The sequence below is a fragment of the Nymphaea colorata genome, unplaced genomic scaffold (genome assembly GCF_008831285.2).
Source record: "Nymphaea colorata isolate Beijing-Zhang1983 unplaced genomic scaffold, ASM883128v2 scaffold0001, whole genome shotgun sequence".
Classification (NCBI taxonomy): domain Eukaryota; kingdom Viridiplantae; phylum Streptophyta; class Magnoliopsida; order Nymphaeales; family Nymphaeaceae; genus Nymphaea; species Nymphaea colorata.
Genome location: NW_022204507.1, coordinates 1892488 through 1911274, shown reverse-complemented (window position 1 = coordinate 1911274; position 18787 = coordinate 1892488). Strand labels below are relative to the sequence as shown.

The window sequence follows — 18787 nt, the reverse complement described above, 5'->3', positions numbered from 1 at the left end:
TTGAAAGTGGGAATGGACAAGATCAGGCATACTATTTAATCACGTTCTTTCTTAGGTTACTGTTCCCGCTTTAGTGCCAGGAGGAGGGGAAAAAAGGGCAGCAAATCAATTACCAACTACACGGTGGCCGATCATGCTCTCTCCTGGTGAGCTCAACAGTTACCATGCGTTCAACCTCGACGTCGCATCGTACGAAAAGGTTTACGTACTTATGAATTCTGACATCCCTTCGGCTTCCTACTCTCAGCGGAGCACCTAACGGGGTGGGTTAGCTACAACGCTTACACAACATTGAACAATACGTGACTGGTTAACTAAGGACGTGTACGGGTTGTATTCTATTGGAGCTAGTGGGGGAAGGTGGCCCTTGGGTTGGGACTCAGGCTAAGCGCCGTGTGGATCCCATGCAATGTTCCCCTTTAATGAATTTACAAGGCCTATTTGTGAACTCTCAAAAAACAAGAAAACGCTGCTCTTTTATATTTACAACTGCATTTTTACCATCTAATCCCTTGACAAATTGACAGCCTAAATGCTTCTCATCAACATGACCAGTTATTCCTCCTTATTAGTGTTTTCATGTGCAATACTTATAAAATATGTTGATTAGTAAATATTAAGAGCTGTATGACACTATTCCAATAGGTCATATGGGATTTGGAGGGGTGGCACCCATGCAAACTCTCCTTCTCTTTTAGATGGTATTCAATTAGTTGCACCTGGACCACATGTCTGCATCTAATTATAGGATTGGACATTAGGGGGAAGCGGAAATTTTTGCAAGGCGAAGAGGTTGGAGGGGGAGAAGTTAGGGCATCCTTGTATGTTGTTGCAACGATGGGGTTCATTTATTGGTGGCAGGTACTCTTCCTTCCTTAGGTGTCTCCTAAAGCTAAAGCCGGTTATATGTTATATTGGTGCATAAAAAATTCGTGGGTCAGTAGTATAGTTAATGATTAAAAAAAAAAAAAAGGTTTTGGTAAGATTTAAATAAAAATTAAAAAATAAAATTATTACAAATTATATGTTTTTTTTTTTAATTACAAAAACATCCCCACATTTTCTTGACTACTTAACCGACGCACCATGGTGGGTTATAAGAAGCATCGCAAACAACGGGACTGGCAGAAGCTGATACTTAAATTTATCCGTCTCGACGGTGGCGGATCGGACGAGGAGCAAGCGATCGATCAGAAGAAAGCAATATTTGTGAGCCCGGAGATGGAGGCGGATCGGCTGGAGACGGCATCACCCAACCCTCGTCAACGACATCCGGTTGCTTTCTCTCTCCCCCTCTCCTCCTCGTCGCCTTCGTCTTGTTTGCTTCCGGACATGTCTTTCTGCCCTCCTGTCGCATATACATATACATAGTTTCGTCCATCTCTAGTGTTCTACTGTTTTTGACATTTTTACAAGCTTCATCGAAGCTAGAGAGGATTCGCAAAAGCAGTAGTTTTTAAACCCAGTTTTATATTTCCATCAATTGGAAATTAAGGGACCTCACTAATCCCCTGCCTGCTGCTTACTGCCCTTCCCAACTAATGTTCTCTTTGATCCTGCGGTTCAACTTTACCTTGAAAACTGACCAATGTTTCTCACTCTAACTTAATGTTTTAACTGTTAAAATGTTTTAAAATTTGCAACCAATTGGAACGTTAGACGATTGTGATTTATTTACGCTCTTGGTTGTATCTTGCCGTTAGAGCTTAGAGGAGAGGGGAAAAAAAGATGTAAAAGTAATCGGAGACCATACGGTTTTGCACATTCCCACTTGCCTCGTAGCTTTTACTTGAGTTTGGCACCCAAAATTAAAGCGGTTTCAGCACAACGCAATAAAGCAAGCATCAAAATTGAGAATACCAAAAGGTCTTTTGATAAAGCTTTTTAGGATATAAGATTGCTGTAGACATTTTACGACTTAAACCATAGTAAGCCGCGGTGACTTATAACCAACTAAACCAAGTTAAACTGTTGATTGTTCTGCAAAAATGTGCATGTTTAACTTTTGAGTGGTGTAATGAAAACCTGCGTAAGGACTTCAAGTTTCTTTCGGTTAACCACTTGCTCCGTAAAAATTATTTGAACGTCGGGCTTTATTTATAATCTATAAATTATTTCATCTTTCTCCATTTTTTGCCTTCTCCTCTTCCTTCTCGAGGGTTTCATCTCCTCTCTCTCCCTCTCATACGTAAGTCCTGCTGATGTATATATATTTCCCGTTCAATTATTGGACAGCGCCCATAAATTATGAAATCTTTCTCTCCCCAAATTTTTGTAGGTTCAAATGGCTAACCTGCTTAAATAAAAGAACTTATAAAGACAAAAGTTACTTCTTCATTGAAAGAATCTTGTATTCGAAATCATAAAAACTCATCGCTACGGTCACAAGGTCAAAAGCATAGGCGATCAACTTGGTGTTTGGCTGGGTAAGGAAAAACTTCTGCGTGGATTATTTTCTGCTCACAAAATAAATAAAAAAATTACGAATAATTTCTTACATAACGTGAGAAAAAGAATAGTTATCATTATTGATTAGTCATTTTAACCAATAATTGGGCAAAGTGAAAGCAAATGATATGATATTCTTTTCAACCACATCTTTGGATTCAACCACGTCAACAATGTGTCAAAATAATTGATCAGATCTACATACTAACCGTTAAAATATTACTTGGGTTTTGGCACCTCTTCCACTATCCCTCCCCTCCTCCCCCACCCCCCCCCCCAAAAAAAAAAATGCAAACATTATCCCCACCTAAAAAAAAATTAATGGTCACTTGAAAACCTTTGATTTTAAAACACTTATAAGTTTGATTCGTGCATTCGTTTGAAACCATTGATCAACGGTTTTCCGAGTTCTGAGGTATCCATGTTCATTCATAAAGTTAAATATGAAAGTGGGTCGAACTGTTGATATATTATCAGATGGTAGAAATTATGTTATAAATATAAAAGTCCCATTATTTATTGAAGAGTTCAAAATACTCTTCAAAAGAAGGAAACGAGTGAAACCCCTTATCTCCTTTAAAAGATGTTTCAGATTCCTGAAAAGACAATTAGCTTTCACATATAAAACTCAATCTTCACCATTTGATTTCATCGGAATCTATATGACAACCTTCTATATCATTTCCTATATAATACATGTATGTACATATATAGAATATCTCTTTGGCCATCTAGATAGTCCAGCCTCTCAAGCATGCAGCCCCATGTCTCTAGGGCTGGAGGCCCGACAATGCAGACGGTCTCACACACACATATATATATATATATATATATATATATAATAATCTTTTATAGAAAATTAATTATGCTGGTTTGACTTATATGCATGTTTAAAGCCATACCGATAGGCAAAAAAACACATGCTTTTTAGACGTGATGAGCTTTGGAAACCTAAAAAAATTCGATTTTATATTGTATTTTAAAATCTTACATTAGAATACATCAATTTTTATTGAATCATGACGTTTTGAACCTAAAATTACATTCATAAGATAAACTATAGAATAAAGAAGTCAAAGTTGTTTAAATTGATGGAATATTGGTCAGACAATTCTAAAAAGCGTTGACACCTAACTAGGTGTCAAGCTGGACCCCTTCCACTGGACTTCGGTACGCAACAACTGGACCAAAACCGCTATCTAAGGTCTCGCCACTTGGTCCAAACCCCAGCCTGATCAGCTATTCAAACATTAGAAGGATCAGTCTTATTAATTTAATTCCAGAACATTTTCGTTAGGCTCATATGTGGCTTCCTCTAGCCCATATGCGCCTCACCAACTGCGTGTCGTCTCTACCTTGACCGACTTCCTTTTTCTAAGAAAGTCGTGGTTTCAAATTATTTTGGCCAAACATAATATGCAAAAGCAGCGAAACGACCATGGTTCTGAATCATTTAATTCTGTCACATATACGAGTCCCATTTAAATGAGATCCAATGAATGAGCTTCAAATTCAAAATTGTTTGCAGGTTAGACCACATATATAGATCAAACTTTAAGAAGTCCTAGCTAGGATGGATCCTATCCTCTCTCTTACACTTTTTGATGAATTCACTGTTGCTCTTTATTTTGTTCCAACAAAAATGCTGAAACAGAAAGTAGAGAAGATTTTGGATTTCGATGCTGACTTGTATGGACATTATTTTGATCTTTTTTTTTTTTTACATGTCAACAAATATCATTTCACACTAAATAAAAATTATATAGATATATATAATGTTTTATTTGTTTTCATGCATGCCTAGCCCTTAAAATAGAATTTGCAGAAAGAAGGAGAAACAGAAAATTGAGATCCTTTTTGTATTTCGATACTTGTTATATATTAATTTTAATACGTATAGTATTAAAAGTTTTACATAACAGATATTTCTTTTACTAAATAAAGAAAATGCATTTTTGATTCACAAACACACAGAAGACACGGAGACGTACCTGACCTGTTTGGATAAATCTCCCTAGAAGTACAATTCCAATTAATGGAGAAAAATAAACAACTTTTGCATGCAAGTAAACATGCATGAATACGATTTTTGAAATTGTAGAAAATAAAAATTTTGAAAATGTCATTGAAGATCTGTGGTATCGAGATCTCATTTGAAAATTTGTTACTAAAGAAAAACAATTTACAAGTCTCTTTTTTACCTTGTTCTCCCCATGTAATAATTATGATTTATGAGATGATATAATTAATGACAAATCGAATAAGGACAAGCTGAAGCTTTAGTATTTTCTTCCAAAGCTTCGATTGGTATTTTTTTCTATGATATTAACATCTTGTAATGCCTTCGTCCTGCTTAACTGGAGCAAGGTTTTGAACTTTACCTGAATATATAATTGACATGTCCTGGTAGCAGGTTTCATGGCTTAAGTTCTGCCGAGACACAGCGCTTCTGGCATATCAAAGTCTTGGTGTTGTTTATGGGGACTTGAGCACATCCCCACTGTACGTGTACAAGAGTACGTTTGTGGGGAATCTGCATCACAGCCAAAGCGAAGAGGCGATTTTGGGTGTATTGTCTTTGATATTTTGGACCATTACATTAATCCCATTACTAAAATATGTCTTCATCCTCCTCAGTGCAGATGATAATGGTGAAGGTTCGTGCATTTGCTAGATGATAATTCATGGGGAATTACTGAAACTTAATTAATTGGTGTTCGCTTTTTGTTCCGCTAGTGCAGGTGGAACATTCGCTCTCTATTCGCTTCTATGTCGGCATGCAAGGGTGGGCCTACTTCCCAATCAACAGGCTGCGGATGAGGAACTCTCAGCATACAAATATGGGCATTCCAGCCACGGCGTTAGGATGTCCCAACTGAAAACGTTTCTTGAGAAGCACACAAAGCTGCGGACGGCGTTGCTTCTCGTCGTCTTATTTGGTGCGTGCATGGTAATAGGCGACGGTGTCCTCGTCCCTGCAATTTCTGGTAACTTCATTCTCTTCTCTCGTTCGTTTATGCTTCATTTGCACGTCATCGATCGAACCATCGTGAACTTAACCTTTTTGCCTTGTTAAATTGTACGTTGATACTTAACACAGCTCCCCCTCTCCTGCTTTGACCTTGCGTATCATGGTTGGCAAACTCTCCGGGCTAACGCCCAAGTCAGCTCCGATCGCTTACAAATCTGGCCACGAATCAAGGTTTGGGCGAGTTAGAACCTGTCTCACCCCTTATTTTGCCCAATTCAACCTGATTCGGCAACGCTCGCCCGTGGCTCAAAATCACCCTCACTCGCTCAAAATTGCCTAACTCAATTGCATTAACAACCTGATTGGTTGAAGGGAATGAAAAGTGTGTTTGGATTACTAATTAATGAGGAAAAAGAAAGGAAAACTAATAAGAAAAAAAAGGAAGGGCCAATGAAGGATATAATTTTTTTAATGTAATTTCAGTCCCTCCTAAAATGGAGTGATTGCCTCCGAAAATAGAGAGATTGTGAGGGAAAAGCTCTTTCCTTTGTTTTCTTTTCCCTCGTCATTCCTTCCCTTTCTTTTCCTCCATCCAAGCATAGCTTAAAAAATAACCCTTAGAAAGTCAGAAACCTTACTTTAACTGTGTCATAAAAGTACAACTGAAAATTCATCACTAACCCGACCGAGTCGACAAACCCAGTCATCTGCCCATCCGAGTTTGAATCACAGGTTTGTCAACTATGTTGTGTACTACTTCATTTTTAAAAAGATCCGAAACTTGTGTGTGTGGATGAGTAGCATGTTTGACTTTCTACTTTTTTTTGCAGTTTTGTCATCCATGTCAGGTCTGCAAGTCCGTGCCAAAAATTTGTATGATGGTAAGTGGTACTCTCGAATTCTTCTTACTTGATTAATTCGCTTCATAATTAAGCTGGACTCTCCTGGATCCCTCTTGGCGCCTCTTGAGTTTTTCTACTGAAGTAATTGATATTGTTTTGAGGTTGACATATAGTAGGTTCCCTTTACCGGTGTTCAGGTGAAGTTGTGATCCTTGCATGTGTCCTTTTGGTTGGCTTGTTCGCTCTGCAGCATTATGGCACACAAAAGGTGGCTTTCATGTTTGCGCCCATCGTAATTTTGTGGTTGCTGTCTATCGGATCTATTGGCATATACAACATCATTGTCTGGAATCCAAGGGTATACCGTGCTCTTTCACCATATTACGTTTACAAATTCTTCGAGATCACGGGAAAAGATGGATGGACTTCACTTGGAGGGGTTCTCCTTTGCATTACAGGTACTTGGTTTGCAATGCCTACTAGATCCAGAAGATGCTTTCCTATGATGGAGCCAGAACTTTCTGAGGGACACGCATGTCGTTAACTGTATCTCTTAAGGGGTATACAATATGTAAATAACTAAATATCTATGAGACACTAATATATAAATATGCAATTTATGTGGGACTATGTGGGCAATGGCCCATACAAAGCCCACATTTGCCTCTGCCACTGGATGCTTCTACCCATTATGCAAAAATTTTCTACATGAAGAGGGACTTTGTAGCAAAAATCATAAATAGTCTCAATCTTGATATTGCACTCACAGTTTGTTGCATTGGTTCCCCACAGGTACCGAGGCAATGTTTGCAGATCTTGGACATTTCACGCCAGTGTCGATTAGGGTATTTTATGCTGGCTATTATTTCATACATATGCAAATCGTTCTGCGGACCTTCATTCATGGTTTATGTTTGTAATCAACAGGTTGCATTTATTGGAGTCATATACCCATGTTTGGTATTGCAATACATGGGGCAGGCTGCTTTCTTGTCTAAAAATCTATCTAACATACCAACAAGTTTTTATAACTCTATCCCAAGTAAGATTTCCACCGGTCTTCTGGGGTATGATTCAGCTTCCTTTCTGCTAATTTTGACGCATTCTTGTGTGATCATCTCTACAGAACCTGTGTTTTGGCCAGTCTTCGTAATTGCCACGCTTGCTGCTATTGTCGCAAGCCAGGCAGTGATATCTGCTACATTCTCAATCATCAAGCAGTGTCATGCCCTTGGTTGCTTTCCAAGAGTAAAGATTGTTCACACATCGAGTTGGATACGTGGACAAATTTATATTCCAGAAGTTAACTGGATCCTAATGGTTCTTTGTATAGCTGTTACTGTTGGTTTCCAGGATACCACCTTGATTGGAAATGCTTTTGGTAATGTTACTATAGATGTACATACTTTTATGAATAGACATACCCTTTTGACATACTACATTTTACAATTGAGTTGTAAAAGATTTCTATTTTCTGCTTGCAGGAATTGCTTTTATGTCTGTGATCTTTGTTACAACATGGCTCATGGCGATCGTTATAATTTTCATTTGGCAGAAAAGAATCATTCTGGCCTTTGCGTTTCTTCTCTTCTTCGGATCAATTGAGAGCTTTTATCTGTCTGCCACGGTAATGAAAGTGCCCCAGGGTGGTTGGGTGCCCATAGTATTATCTGGAGTGTTTATGCTTGTCATGTATACTTGGCACTACGGCACTAGGAAGAAGTATCTCTTTGACCTGCAGAACAAAGTCTCCATGAAATGGATACTCGATCTTGGGCCAAGCCTTGGCATTGCACGAGTGCCCGGCATCGGTCTCATATACTCTGAACTGGTGACTGGCGTCCCGGCCATATTTTCACATTTTGTCACCAATCTTCCAGCATTCCACAGAGTATTGATATTCGTCTGCATAAAATCTGTCCCTGTACCCTATGTTTCTGATGAAGAGCGTTACCTCGTTGGCCGCATTGGCCCAAAGGAATATCGTATGTACAGATGCATCGTGAGGTATGGTTACAAGGATGTCCAGAAGGACAGTGACGACTTTGAGGATCGGCTTATTATCAGTATTGCAGAGTTCATCCGGATGGAAGCAGATGATTCTCAATCTTCCAGTTATGAGAGTACATACGATGGAAGGATGGCAGTAGTAGGGACACAAGCAAGATCCAGCTTGAGCCTGGTCCCTTATGAACAGGATGAGGCGATGCAAAGCACAAGCAGCAAACCACCGACATTGCAGAGCTTGCAATCGCTCCATGGGCGCGAGTCGCCACAGCCCAACAAGAGGGTAAGATTCGAATTACCAGAAGGCCACATGGATCTAACAGTGAAAGACGAGCTGATGGATCTCATTGAAGCAAAAGATGCAGGAGTAGCATACGTAATGGGCCATTCGAAAATCAAGGCCAGGAAGAGGTCTTCATTCTTCAAGAAACTAGCAATCGACATCGGGTACTCCTTCCTTCGTAAGAACTGCAGAGGGCCTTCTGTCGCGCTGAACATACCACACATCAGCCTCATTGAAGTAGGCATGATCTACTACGTATAAGTGTGCGTACGTTGTCACGCTGAGTCACCGACTAAAACCTTTAACCTCGTCTTACGTTTTCCTGTACCTTTTTTTTTTTTTCTTTCAGGATCCTTAATCCCAAAAAATGGGCTTCTCGAAGCATTTGTACAAATCTCACGAATACATGCCTTGAAAACAGGTTTTAAGCTTACAAAGTCAACCACGACCAATGACAATCTGACTTTTTCATTGTCTGGCACAGCAGGAAGGTATGCCGCAGTAAGACAAACCTTCACCCTTACCTTTTCCTGAAGTAGCAGCCAAGTCCAAGTTCACATACTCGTTGAATGGCCAACCAGAGCCAAGCATTGCAAATATCCCTCATGGTGAATATTTCGGAGTTTTGGACATTTACCACCATCAGACGATGTCTGCCGTCAGGAAGTAATTTGCAGCAGCGCTAACCAATTCGTTAGCCGGCAAGATTTTTTTTTTTTTCTTCACGTAAACAGATGCAACTTTGAATATGAATAGAAGGGCCAAAACCTGTCGGTCATCCACTCATATCATTCGCCTAATAATCGTAAATTTAAAATGTATAATGCCATCCGAAGCGTGTATACATATAATATGTGTCTGTGTGTTTACATATATAAGCACCATGCGATTGTTCCAGCCACATCATTAAAGTCACTTCAAAATATACCCCCCACCCCTTTGGTATTAAACATCGGCAGCTTTCACACGCAGTCTCAATGCCGTCTCCACTACTCCGGCTTCATCTGCAGCGATACCCAGCTAAATTGCAGCATAAAACTATAGCGACACCACAGCTCGACAATTTACATTCAACAAGCTTACACATTAGCAAACTGAACTCCCGTTTGTCAGAAAGGGAGAGAGACGAGGAAGATCCTCTCGTGAGCCGGGATCAACACCATAGGAAAGCTTAGGAGCAGGCAGGAGACGAGCTTCCCCACCTTAACACCAGTTCACTTGTACTCACTTTCTTAGTTCTTCCGTGCATCGTAATGGATTAAACTAGACAAAATAACCACCCGTACAGAGTAATGACGAAACATGTCGGCCAGCATTAGTTACCATTTGACCTTCGCAATTTCCCTTGGTTAAGGGGACGAGACGCGGCCTTCGTGCTCACTGCTCAATAATGTACTTAATGAATTCAAATGCAATCAGGGTCCCAACAATGGACAGACATATATAGCTAGTGATCTTCAACAAAAATTCGTGTTGAGGGCAAGACAATCGGAAGATTTATTAAATTAGGCTGATTACGAAAGAACAGCGCCAGTGCTCTACGTGTGTGAGGGGGCTGGGTGTAGGCTGTAGCACGTCAGAGGAAACGGCAGGTCAACAATGCCATTCCATATACCGAGTTTCCCCTTCAACCCCCAACATGTAGCAGAGCATGTACACAAGAAAGAACGTCAAGAAAATGGGGATTAAATACAAGGTGGATGGATTCAGGCACTACCTATCTGTTTGCTTGCGCTTCAACGGTGAACTCAAAGTAGCAGCATCAATAGCAGGAGCAGAGCTGCCGTTTTGAGGATACAGACTACCCAGCAACAAGGGAATCGCTGACCAAACCAGCCCCATCAAAGTTGAGCCGACTACTAACTTTTCTATTGCTGAATTAGTGGAAACAGTGAGAAGCATTTCAAGGAAGAGAAAAAACAGATTAATAACAATTTGAAATGCATATTTAAAGCCAACTTTGCTGCAATATAACTCATGAAGTTTACCTATTCAGCTGGTTGTTGATGGCAGTCAAGTCCTTGGATGGACTTTGGTCTGCATGAGTACTCTCACCTACACAGGCATAATATCTTTTCGAGTTGTGTGAAATCAAAGTTTCCATCTGCCTCAAAAAGGATAACCAATAAGACGTAGGAACGATCCATAAATGTTGTTAAGAACAATGCCAATAAATTCATAGCACAAATCAAAGTGAAAAATCCATATACTGCCATTAGACTGCCTGTCAGCTGCTAACGGTTGACTGAAAAAAAAGAAAAAAGAAAAAAAAGACTTTCAAAGTTCAACTCACTTCTTTTCCAAATACTTTTTCAATTCACATTCCTTCTGGCCAAAAGAGTTTCTTCCATCAAACTTGGAATGACCAATCTGATAGTAAAATATCTATGAATTTGATCAATAAAACCATTTTAATAATGCTAGTAGCATGATGCATAAAACTGATGCCTTGGGAAGGTAAGTGAACCCTAGACATTTGCACATATGCATCCAGGTAAAGAAGCATGAAGCATAATTTCCTTCCTTGTAAACTAAGAACTGAATTACTGTCTACATTGTTTATCAATTGTTTCTACTAAGATATTATTTAATAATTTGTCACCTTTCTGAAAGAAATATATTCCTAACCATGTAATTTTCACAAAAAAAAATCTATTTTTGACAAATTGGTCATTGTGCCAGGCACAACCATACTTTAGCAATTCATGTCCTAATGACAAGCAGACCTAGAAAACACATGCTCCAGTCTGCTCATAAGCATTAGCACAGCAATGACCTAAGATTTTGTAGTTTCCTGTTCATAAAGAGCTACAAACAGATGACCAGGTTTGGTGCACTTGCAGTTGATGATCTCAGAGGATGCAGATACTTTCTTAGGGGACAAATATGGAAGACTAGGAAACAATGACACTCCAGGTGATCCTGGGGCTTGCCCTGTTTACATGAACAAATAGTGAGGCAAAATATCAAACCAATTATGCTGTAGAAGTATCAATCAAGTGTTGGCGAGTACCATCAGTCTTATTTTCTTCTGATGCTCGTGCAGTTTTAGTGGGAGTTCCTGCAGGACCAAGCTCCACAAGGAGAGGCTTCACTGGTGGGACAAACAGCTCATTATAGAATGTAATAATATCAACATGATCCTGTCATGTTTTTTGCAATAAACCGCACAAATTATCACATGCAAGTCGAGTTATAGAGAATAGCCCATTGGCATAAACTTAAAGATGAAATAGTCAGTACCCCATTGTGACTACTTGATGGCCAATCCACAAAAACGTAACGGAAAACCTGAGGTTTCCATTGAGGTTTCTTTCTGTAGTTAAAAATAATCTCCTTAAATGTCAAGCTTAAACTTGATATCTGCAAAAGAAAATATAGTTTAGAAAGAAATTACAATATTATATCCTCAACAAGAATGGAATACCAACTCGGAAAGTAATCAACCACTAAATGAAGCCAACACACTTTTCAAAAGTTTCTCAGAGACCTTTGAAACTCCATAAAGGCTGCAAAGAATAAGCTGATCAATATGCCTATTAAAAAACAAAGCTGTCTGATGATCAAGAATCTGCTGTATGAGACTGTAAACACTCTCCATTACAGTATTAGGTTGCTGTAATCTTTCACACAAACTCTTGATTCTGATGGCAGCCAACTTGAGGACCTGTCATTGTGCAGTCATTTGAGTACATTAGATGAAAGGACAAACATGCCTAGATGCTATAGTATATCCGTAGAAGCAAAAAATTTATAGCAAGGAGTCAAAGACTTATTACTAAGTGCACAGTTGAATATGACGGGAGAAAAATAAAGACATTTGTTACTACAATTTAAAAAATCAATTAGCAGATGATATTTTGACCTTTCTGAAGAAAACATTGATCCCCGTCTCAACACATGTTTCACCAGCTTCTGCAAGATTTGGTCGTGTTGGACTATCAAGATGCAAGGATTTCCAAGGTCACTAACAGAAAAAAGTCAGTAAGGACTAAGAAGAAACGTTAAGAATGAAAACAAGAATCAACACATATACCTAGCAAAAGCTGACTGCAGAGGTGGCGGGAACTTTGTTTTGAAACAGGAAAAGCTCACCAGGCGCTCCTTAACTGGTGAAGTGAAAGAATTGCGCTCTAGTAGAACACCTGCAGGGTCTGAGATAACTTTCTTTGGAGACGTTGAAGCATGATTATCTGCTCAAAAAAATAAAGACAGAAGAAATCACTTGACCAGGCAATCATTCCCCCACCTTATTACTGAATGTTCTCACAAGAAAACATGAGCAGGATATAAGAATTCACAATGGGGAAGATTGACAAGTGATATCAAAATTCTACAACGAGCTATAGAACTTGACAATAAAACCAGGTTGAAGTGCAGGGATTTGCACAAACACAAATTAGATGACAATAGAACTAACCTAATATTATTCCATAAGCATATCTTATGATACAACATCAATTGGGTTTTGCACCAGCTCCATTTCTCATGAGTAGGGAAAAGGAACATGAGCTCATTATGGTTCCCTATCTAGAAGAAATGCCATGTGCTTTCAATTTTCCATTAAGTAAAAATTCAAGACAGACACTAAAAAATCTTATTGAACAAAGAACACAACAAAATGACAGGCATAACAACAAGGCAACAAGATAAGACTAGGAGGAACAAAGTGCAGAGCATTTTGCCCAGAAACAAGTTCTAAACAGAGACTACTATTGAACAGACAATCTCAACATATCCACCTACCAGATGAAGTTTCATGTTTCTGAGGAGCAGGAGGATGTTGCAGACTTCCAGCGGTGATGTTCTGTTGCAATGCGATTGCATCCAGCGACGGCATCGGTTCTGCTAGAAGTCCTAGCCGGTTTATCTCTGCACCCAGAGATGGTTTTGCGACAATTAAAGAGTTGCACATTGAGAAGCCTCTTTCCCATGCCAAACTTTCCAAAAGACGTTCTTCTAAAGAATTAAGGTGACGCTTCAACTGTCGAGGAAGAGTACCTTCGTGTCTAACAAAACTCTCTATCACCTTGCTCAAGTCAAAGGCAGTAATTCTTGTTCTTCCCAGTACTGTAGGAAACATCATCGTCACTGTTTTGTGTGTTGCCAAAACCAATTCAGCAGAACAAGCAAGCATGCACCTATGAAACCTCTCATTTGTTAGTAATGATGTCAAATTGCTACTGTGCAATGTCTGAGATTCTGCCCTACACATGGCAACCAGAACCCTATAATATAATTTTAGAGTTTCTGTCCTTTGTTCTGCCCATATGCTATCCATCTGGGTTGCAGTTTGAAGGCTACCAGCTATACACCACTCCCCAGGAATAGAGCTGGGAAATATGGCCTCCAACATTATATTAGCTCGACGCATAATATCCTCAGTTAAGTCCCTGTCGCAGGATGAGAGGAAGTGTTGCAACTCTGGTGAAGGGTTTGGAGGCAAAGAACCAATTATAGTCCGGAGCCATTTTGCAGTAGTCATTGTTATGCTTACAGGTGTTGGTGCCATCTTTGAGCTAGAAAGGCCTGAATTATTGTTTGTAGTTGAAGCTGGAGGAGAACTTGGAGGTGATGGTGGGCTTGTTAGAGTCTTTGTTGGTGAGGCGAATGATTCATACTTGTGCCTGTACAAAGTCAAATCTAAGGATTAAATGAAAATGCTAAATCAGACAGTAAAACAACAGGGATCGTTTGGCAACAGTAACACATTGTTATTGTCCCATGAACTTGTGCCATTTTCTGAGGCAACTTCACGGGACAGTAAAAGTGTGTCTTTGTTGCCAAATGGTCCCTTAGAATCAAGGATGAGAGACAGAAAGCAGAAATTAGTTTTTAAACTTTAAAGTATTATACCTTGGACCCAGGCATGCTCACTGCACCTCTCTCTTCCTCATCTACAAAAACACGTTCATCTAGCTCACCAGTGTCACGAATTGCCTTCTCATAATCCTTTTCCAGAATTTCCATACTTGTTGATAATAAGTGATCCTCCATTAAATCTTGAAAATAGGTGAAACCATCTGAAGAACAAATGACCGTATAAAAATATATAGCACATGATCAACCTGGTTATGAATAGATGTAATATGTAAATCCAGCATACCAGGAATAAGATCATCAAGGGACTCTGCATTGCATTCTGAAGCAGGAGAGGGAGTTTTGTGCAAAATTTCAACTTTCAAATTATTAGCCTTCTCTATAGTTTTCTTAAGGTGATCCTCTGAGGTATGATAAGTATTACAGAGGGAAGCAATAAGATCCACACCCTTGTCAGACTTTCTAACTGCAAAGACTTACCAAAAGTAAGGAGGACATATGCACAACAAACAATGAAAAGCCCATAACAAAATTCAAGCAAGCTTGAAGAGGATTACCAAAGCGTAATGTATCCTGAAGAGAAAATTTTCTAAACCGAACAGGAACATGAACTATGGGAATGGCCTGCCATATGGTCACAAATGTTAGGAACTACCAGGTACCATGCCAAAAGAAAGACGTGTCAGTGAGTTTAACCCATAATGCTTCTCTTAAATTTACCCAAAAGAAATTGTTTAAAAACACATATATATACAAGTTTTGATAACCTACCAATATTGAAATGATCCCATTTGCACATGTTACCAAGTCCTTGAATCGGCTAAATGCATGAATACGCAATGAAAGAAAAAGCAACCATCCAAATCGAAGATAATCAGGAACATGGCCCTGACTGCCTGAAAGTTCCAACGGTTTCTTTCCATGACCACTTGCCAAGAATAGATCCATGTATGCACGTTTGTAATATCTTGGCAAAAAAAAAACAAGAAAAGCAAATTAAAGCCCGCATGATCCAGCAAAATGGAATACTAAGTAAAACCGTTTGAGATATACATATAGCCCGACTTCGAAGTCTGCACAAAATGGAGCGGTGCCTAGTCTAGCAGTCAAGAGTATCCTAAGATTCCAATTACCGTAAAGCACATTGTGGAAAAAGAAATCTAAACAGTCAAAGCTAGGTGAAATCACCCATCAACATCTCTTCCCTAGTTCCCTGCATGCATACACACGCGTGTGTATGGAATGCACATAAATACGCGCCCAGAAGTATAAGGGTTAGAAATCCATGCTTACTTGCTTACAACAGTCAAGTGCACAAAATTTGTTTGTAGCTCCTTTGCCTGAAGAATCGATGAGGTAAGCCCAATTTGGCACCAATGCAAAGAAAAAATGAAACCCAACAGTAAACAGTAGGAGACTACTTATACCAATACCTGTAGCCTTCTCTCTCAATCCGCTCCATAGAGATTGCTTAAAGCAGGGCCAGCTTTGAGACAAAATTGAGACATCTCTTTGAAGAAATCAACGACACTGGAATTAATAGATGTGAAAACTGATAAGGTACTAGTATCAGAAAAATAAAACTAGTTAAAATTGAGAAACAAGCATGCAGTGGACAGATACTTGAGTTTAGCAACTTTCAGCAGCTGGTATAAACTAAAACCAGTATCATTCGGTTCGCTTTCAGTTATCTGCGACGAATCTGCACCACTAAGCCTCTTCACAGCGTACAAGACGATCGCAAACCATAATCTTTCCATTTCTGCTGGCTGATAACAATTCAAAAGAACATCAACAGATCAGAACAGAGCACATCATACAAAAATAAATCTCATAACTGCCAGACATAAGATTAAATGTGAAGAATAAGGAGAGGAATGCTTCTTCGAGACTCATGCTGTAGAATATCAAATGAAGAAGGGGAAATTACACGCTGCCACTCCCAATAGCAGACATGTTCGGCAAGAGAATATGTTTGCTTTCTCGGAACAACCCTACCGCCTAGTCTGTCATGTTCTCATCCAGTGCCAAACCTACCTGGAACACACAAAACCATATCTTAAGCAACGGATTTTACAGGTCGAGAAAAGCACCGTCCGAACGGGAGCAGAAAAATAAAGGAACAAAAGAAATAATCAGCAGAGGAAGGACAACAGAACCTTGCAAAATTCGACCAGCCGAGCCTCCATTGCGGCATCATCCAGCTGCGAATTAGAAGATGACGAGACCGACGGCTTCCCGTCCTCCGTACTACCAACGCCGGGACTCATTCGTTCGGCCGCACTGCAACCGAAAGCCCTAACCGCCTCAACGATCACGAACGAAAGGAAAACCAAGGCAGAAGAGCATCGAAACAACATATCCAAGAAGTTCTTTTGCGTCTTCCAAGAGAAATTCCCCCGCTGGGAGCCAGAAATTTTTGGCTTTGGGGTATTAGTACAGTGAAAAAAATTTCTATTGCATGGACCTTCTCCATTTTGTAGAGATATCCTATTGAAACTATAACAAGTCTACATGTTTCACCAGACCGTAGAACTAGGCAGCCTAAAGCACCAATCTCACTTGCAGCACCAATATGTGAAAAAATTTTCTATTACATTGACCTTCCCAAAAGAACATGAGATATGCCATTTTGTAGATATATCCTATTGAAACTATAACAAGTCTACCTGTTTCACGAGACCGTAGAACTAGGCAGCCTAAAGCACCCATCTCACTTGCAGCACCAACAATCGGGATGTTTGAACTATTCAACCTATTTACAGAAACCATATTTATTATGAGTAGAAGGGAAAAGTGGGGAAAGGCTCACGCATACACATTTGCTAAAAAATTATTTGGTAAATAGTTTGCATACAAAAGACGCCACTAATGAGGTATCTGTAAAGCTGCATGGAAAGTGAGATAGCTATCTCTAAAACCAACCAGTTACCAGCCCATTTAGAAAAGAAGAAGATACAACTCATCCACCGACCTGTTTAACAGAGACTAATTTGCAGGATTGCTCCCGCAACAGCGATGAATGTACCCTCGTTTAGCAGGGAGAAGTCCACGACCTGCTCAACAGAGGGCAGTCCATCGGCCAATCTAATGTCTAGGTCCCTTGCTTCTCCCCTCGTTTCCCTCGTTGTTCTCAAATCACTAAAACCCTTAAAGCACAACGAAACCCCTCAAACCCAGTCACACATTCATAAAAATGGAGGCTTGCACAAGATGAAACCCTCTTGCCTCAATCGCAGGCTTACCTCCTTGGATGATGGCTCGTTTCCCTCTTTGTTCTCAAATCACTAAAACCCTTAACGCACAACGAAACACCTAAAACCCAGTCACGCATCCATGAAGGCTTGCGCAAGATAAAACCCTCTTGCCTCAATCGCAGGCTTAGAGGATGATGGCTGCTATTTGCGGTAGCACAAAGACAAGGGAGGGAGAGAGGAGAGAGAGAGAACCACTGACCTTGTCAAATCCCAACGGGCAAAGCGCCAAAAACCAACACTTTGATTTTTGTGAACGAACTTAAATGTGGGTTTGAACTAAAACTCATTTCATTCAAGGTGCTTTGAAAGTTAATGCATGGTTTGGAATTTAATACCAATTATGGACTTGTAGCCAAGATAATTTGATGAGCCCAAAATCTATTTTGAAAGTATAAATAATTATTCTATGTTTTGAACATGGTTTTATGAGTTATTGATTTTGAACTAGTGTTTGAAGAGCTTTAGATTTCATAAAAACTCTGATATGTGGTAATTAGGTTTGAAAGTTCCATCGGTTTATCAGAATCGTATGATGTTTTTTTTGTTGTATTTGCTTTGATTGAGTATGTATATGCATGCATGATTAATGGTTGGACAGAGACTTGGATCTAAATCTAGCTTGGCTTGAGACATATATGTGTTTTGTGTTTGTGTTTTGTGAAATTGCTTTAGTTATTGTTTGAGATCCAAAATTCTGTGCTAATGAATGAGATGCATGTTATTGTGAACATGTGATTGAAATTGATCATGATGTCTAGAAATTTATATTATGTTGACTTCAGACATGCTATATATGATGTTGATTATATATTGAGCATATACAATGAATGAATGATATGAGCATGAAAGTATGTTTAAATACCTGAAGCACATGATAGATGCTCGTAATGACTAATGCATATCTGGCTTGACCTTAAATAAGTAAATTAAAGGCAAGTCACGGGATCCGGGGATTAGACCGAAGGAAGAGAAGGCTGAAGGAGGCTATAGTTGCCCTTGTGCATGACTGCCTACATGAGGTTGGGTAGGGCTAATATTTGTCACCTAGATTTGTGACGGTTCTTTATTGTTTTTCCAATGTGTTTATATATACACGCCTATTTAGGGGTGACCTGTTTCTTTGTCGTGATGTATAGGGAAATCCCTCCAACTTGCCTTT

The 18787-nt window shown here is 39.5% G+C and overlaps 1 protein-coding gene and 1 pseudogene across 4 annotated transcripts; one reads left to right on the top strand and one right to left on the bottom strand.

The window, feature by feature from the left end:
* The first annotated feature begins 1116 nt into the window (after nt 1–1116).
* Nucleotides 1117–9032, top strand: LOC116267838 (potassium transporter 7-like). Of its 4 annotated transcripts, none has more exons than XM_031649764.2 (9): nt 1117–1275; nt 4862–5105; nt 5190–5435; nt 6250–6300; nt 6459–6719; nt 7054–7106; nt 7189–7303; nt 7388–7642; nt 7746–9032. In XM_031649764.2, exons 1-9 carry the CDS (start codon nt 1222–1224, stop codon nt 8810–8812), a joined length of 2346 nt encoding a protein of 781 aa, XP_031505624.1. In that variant the 5' UTR covers nt 1117–1221; the 3' UTR covers nt 8813–9032. The 4 variants fall into 4 exon arrangements, with proteins under 4 accessions (XP_031505624.1, XP_031505623.1, XP_031505622.1 ...); XM_031649763.2 differs by having other exon boundaries at nt 6438–6719; XM_031649762.2 differs by having other exon boundaries at nt 7189–7642.
* Nucleotides 9033–10024: 992 nt separating this feature from the next.
* On the bottom strand, nt 10025–17817 carry LOC116267840 (retinoblastoma-related protein-like; annotated as a pseudogene).
* Nucleotides 17818–18787: the final 970 nt, after the last annotated feature.

What these genes read in the sequence shown, in the direction of transcription:
- LOC116267838 (XM_031649760.2), top strand. Translation starts at nt 1,222, where the DNA reads ATGGAGGCGGATCGGCTGGAGACGGCATCACCCAACCCTCGTCAACGA. An exon ending in ACCCTCGTCAACGACATCCG is followed by an intron (nt 1,276 to 4,861) that starts GTTGCTTTCTCT and finishes TCCTGGTAGCAG; the next exon opens with GTTTCATGGCTTAAGTTCTG. An exon ending in CTTGATTGGAAATGCTTTTG is followed by an intron (nt 7,643 to 7,745) that starts GTAATGTTACTA and finishes TTCTGCTTGCAG; the next exon opens with GAATTGCTTTTATGTCTGTG.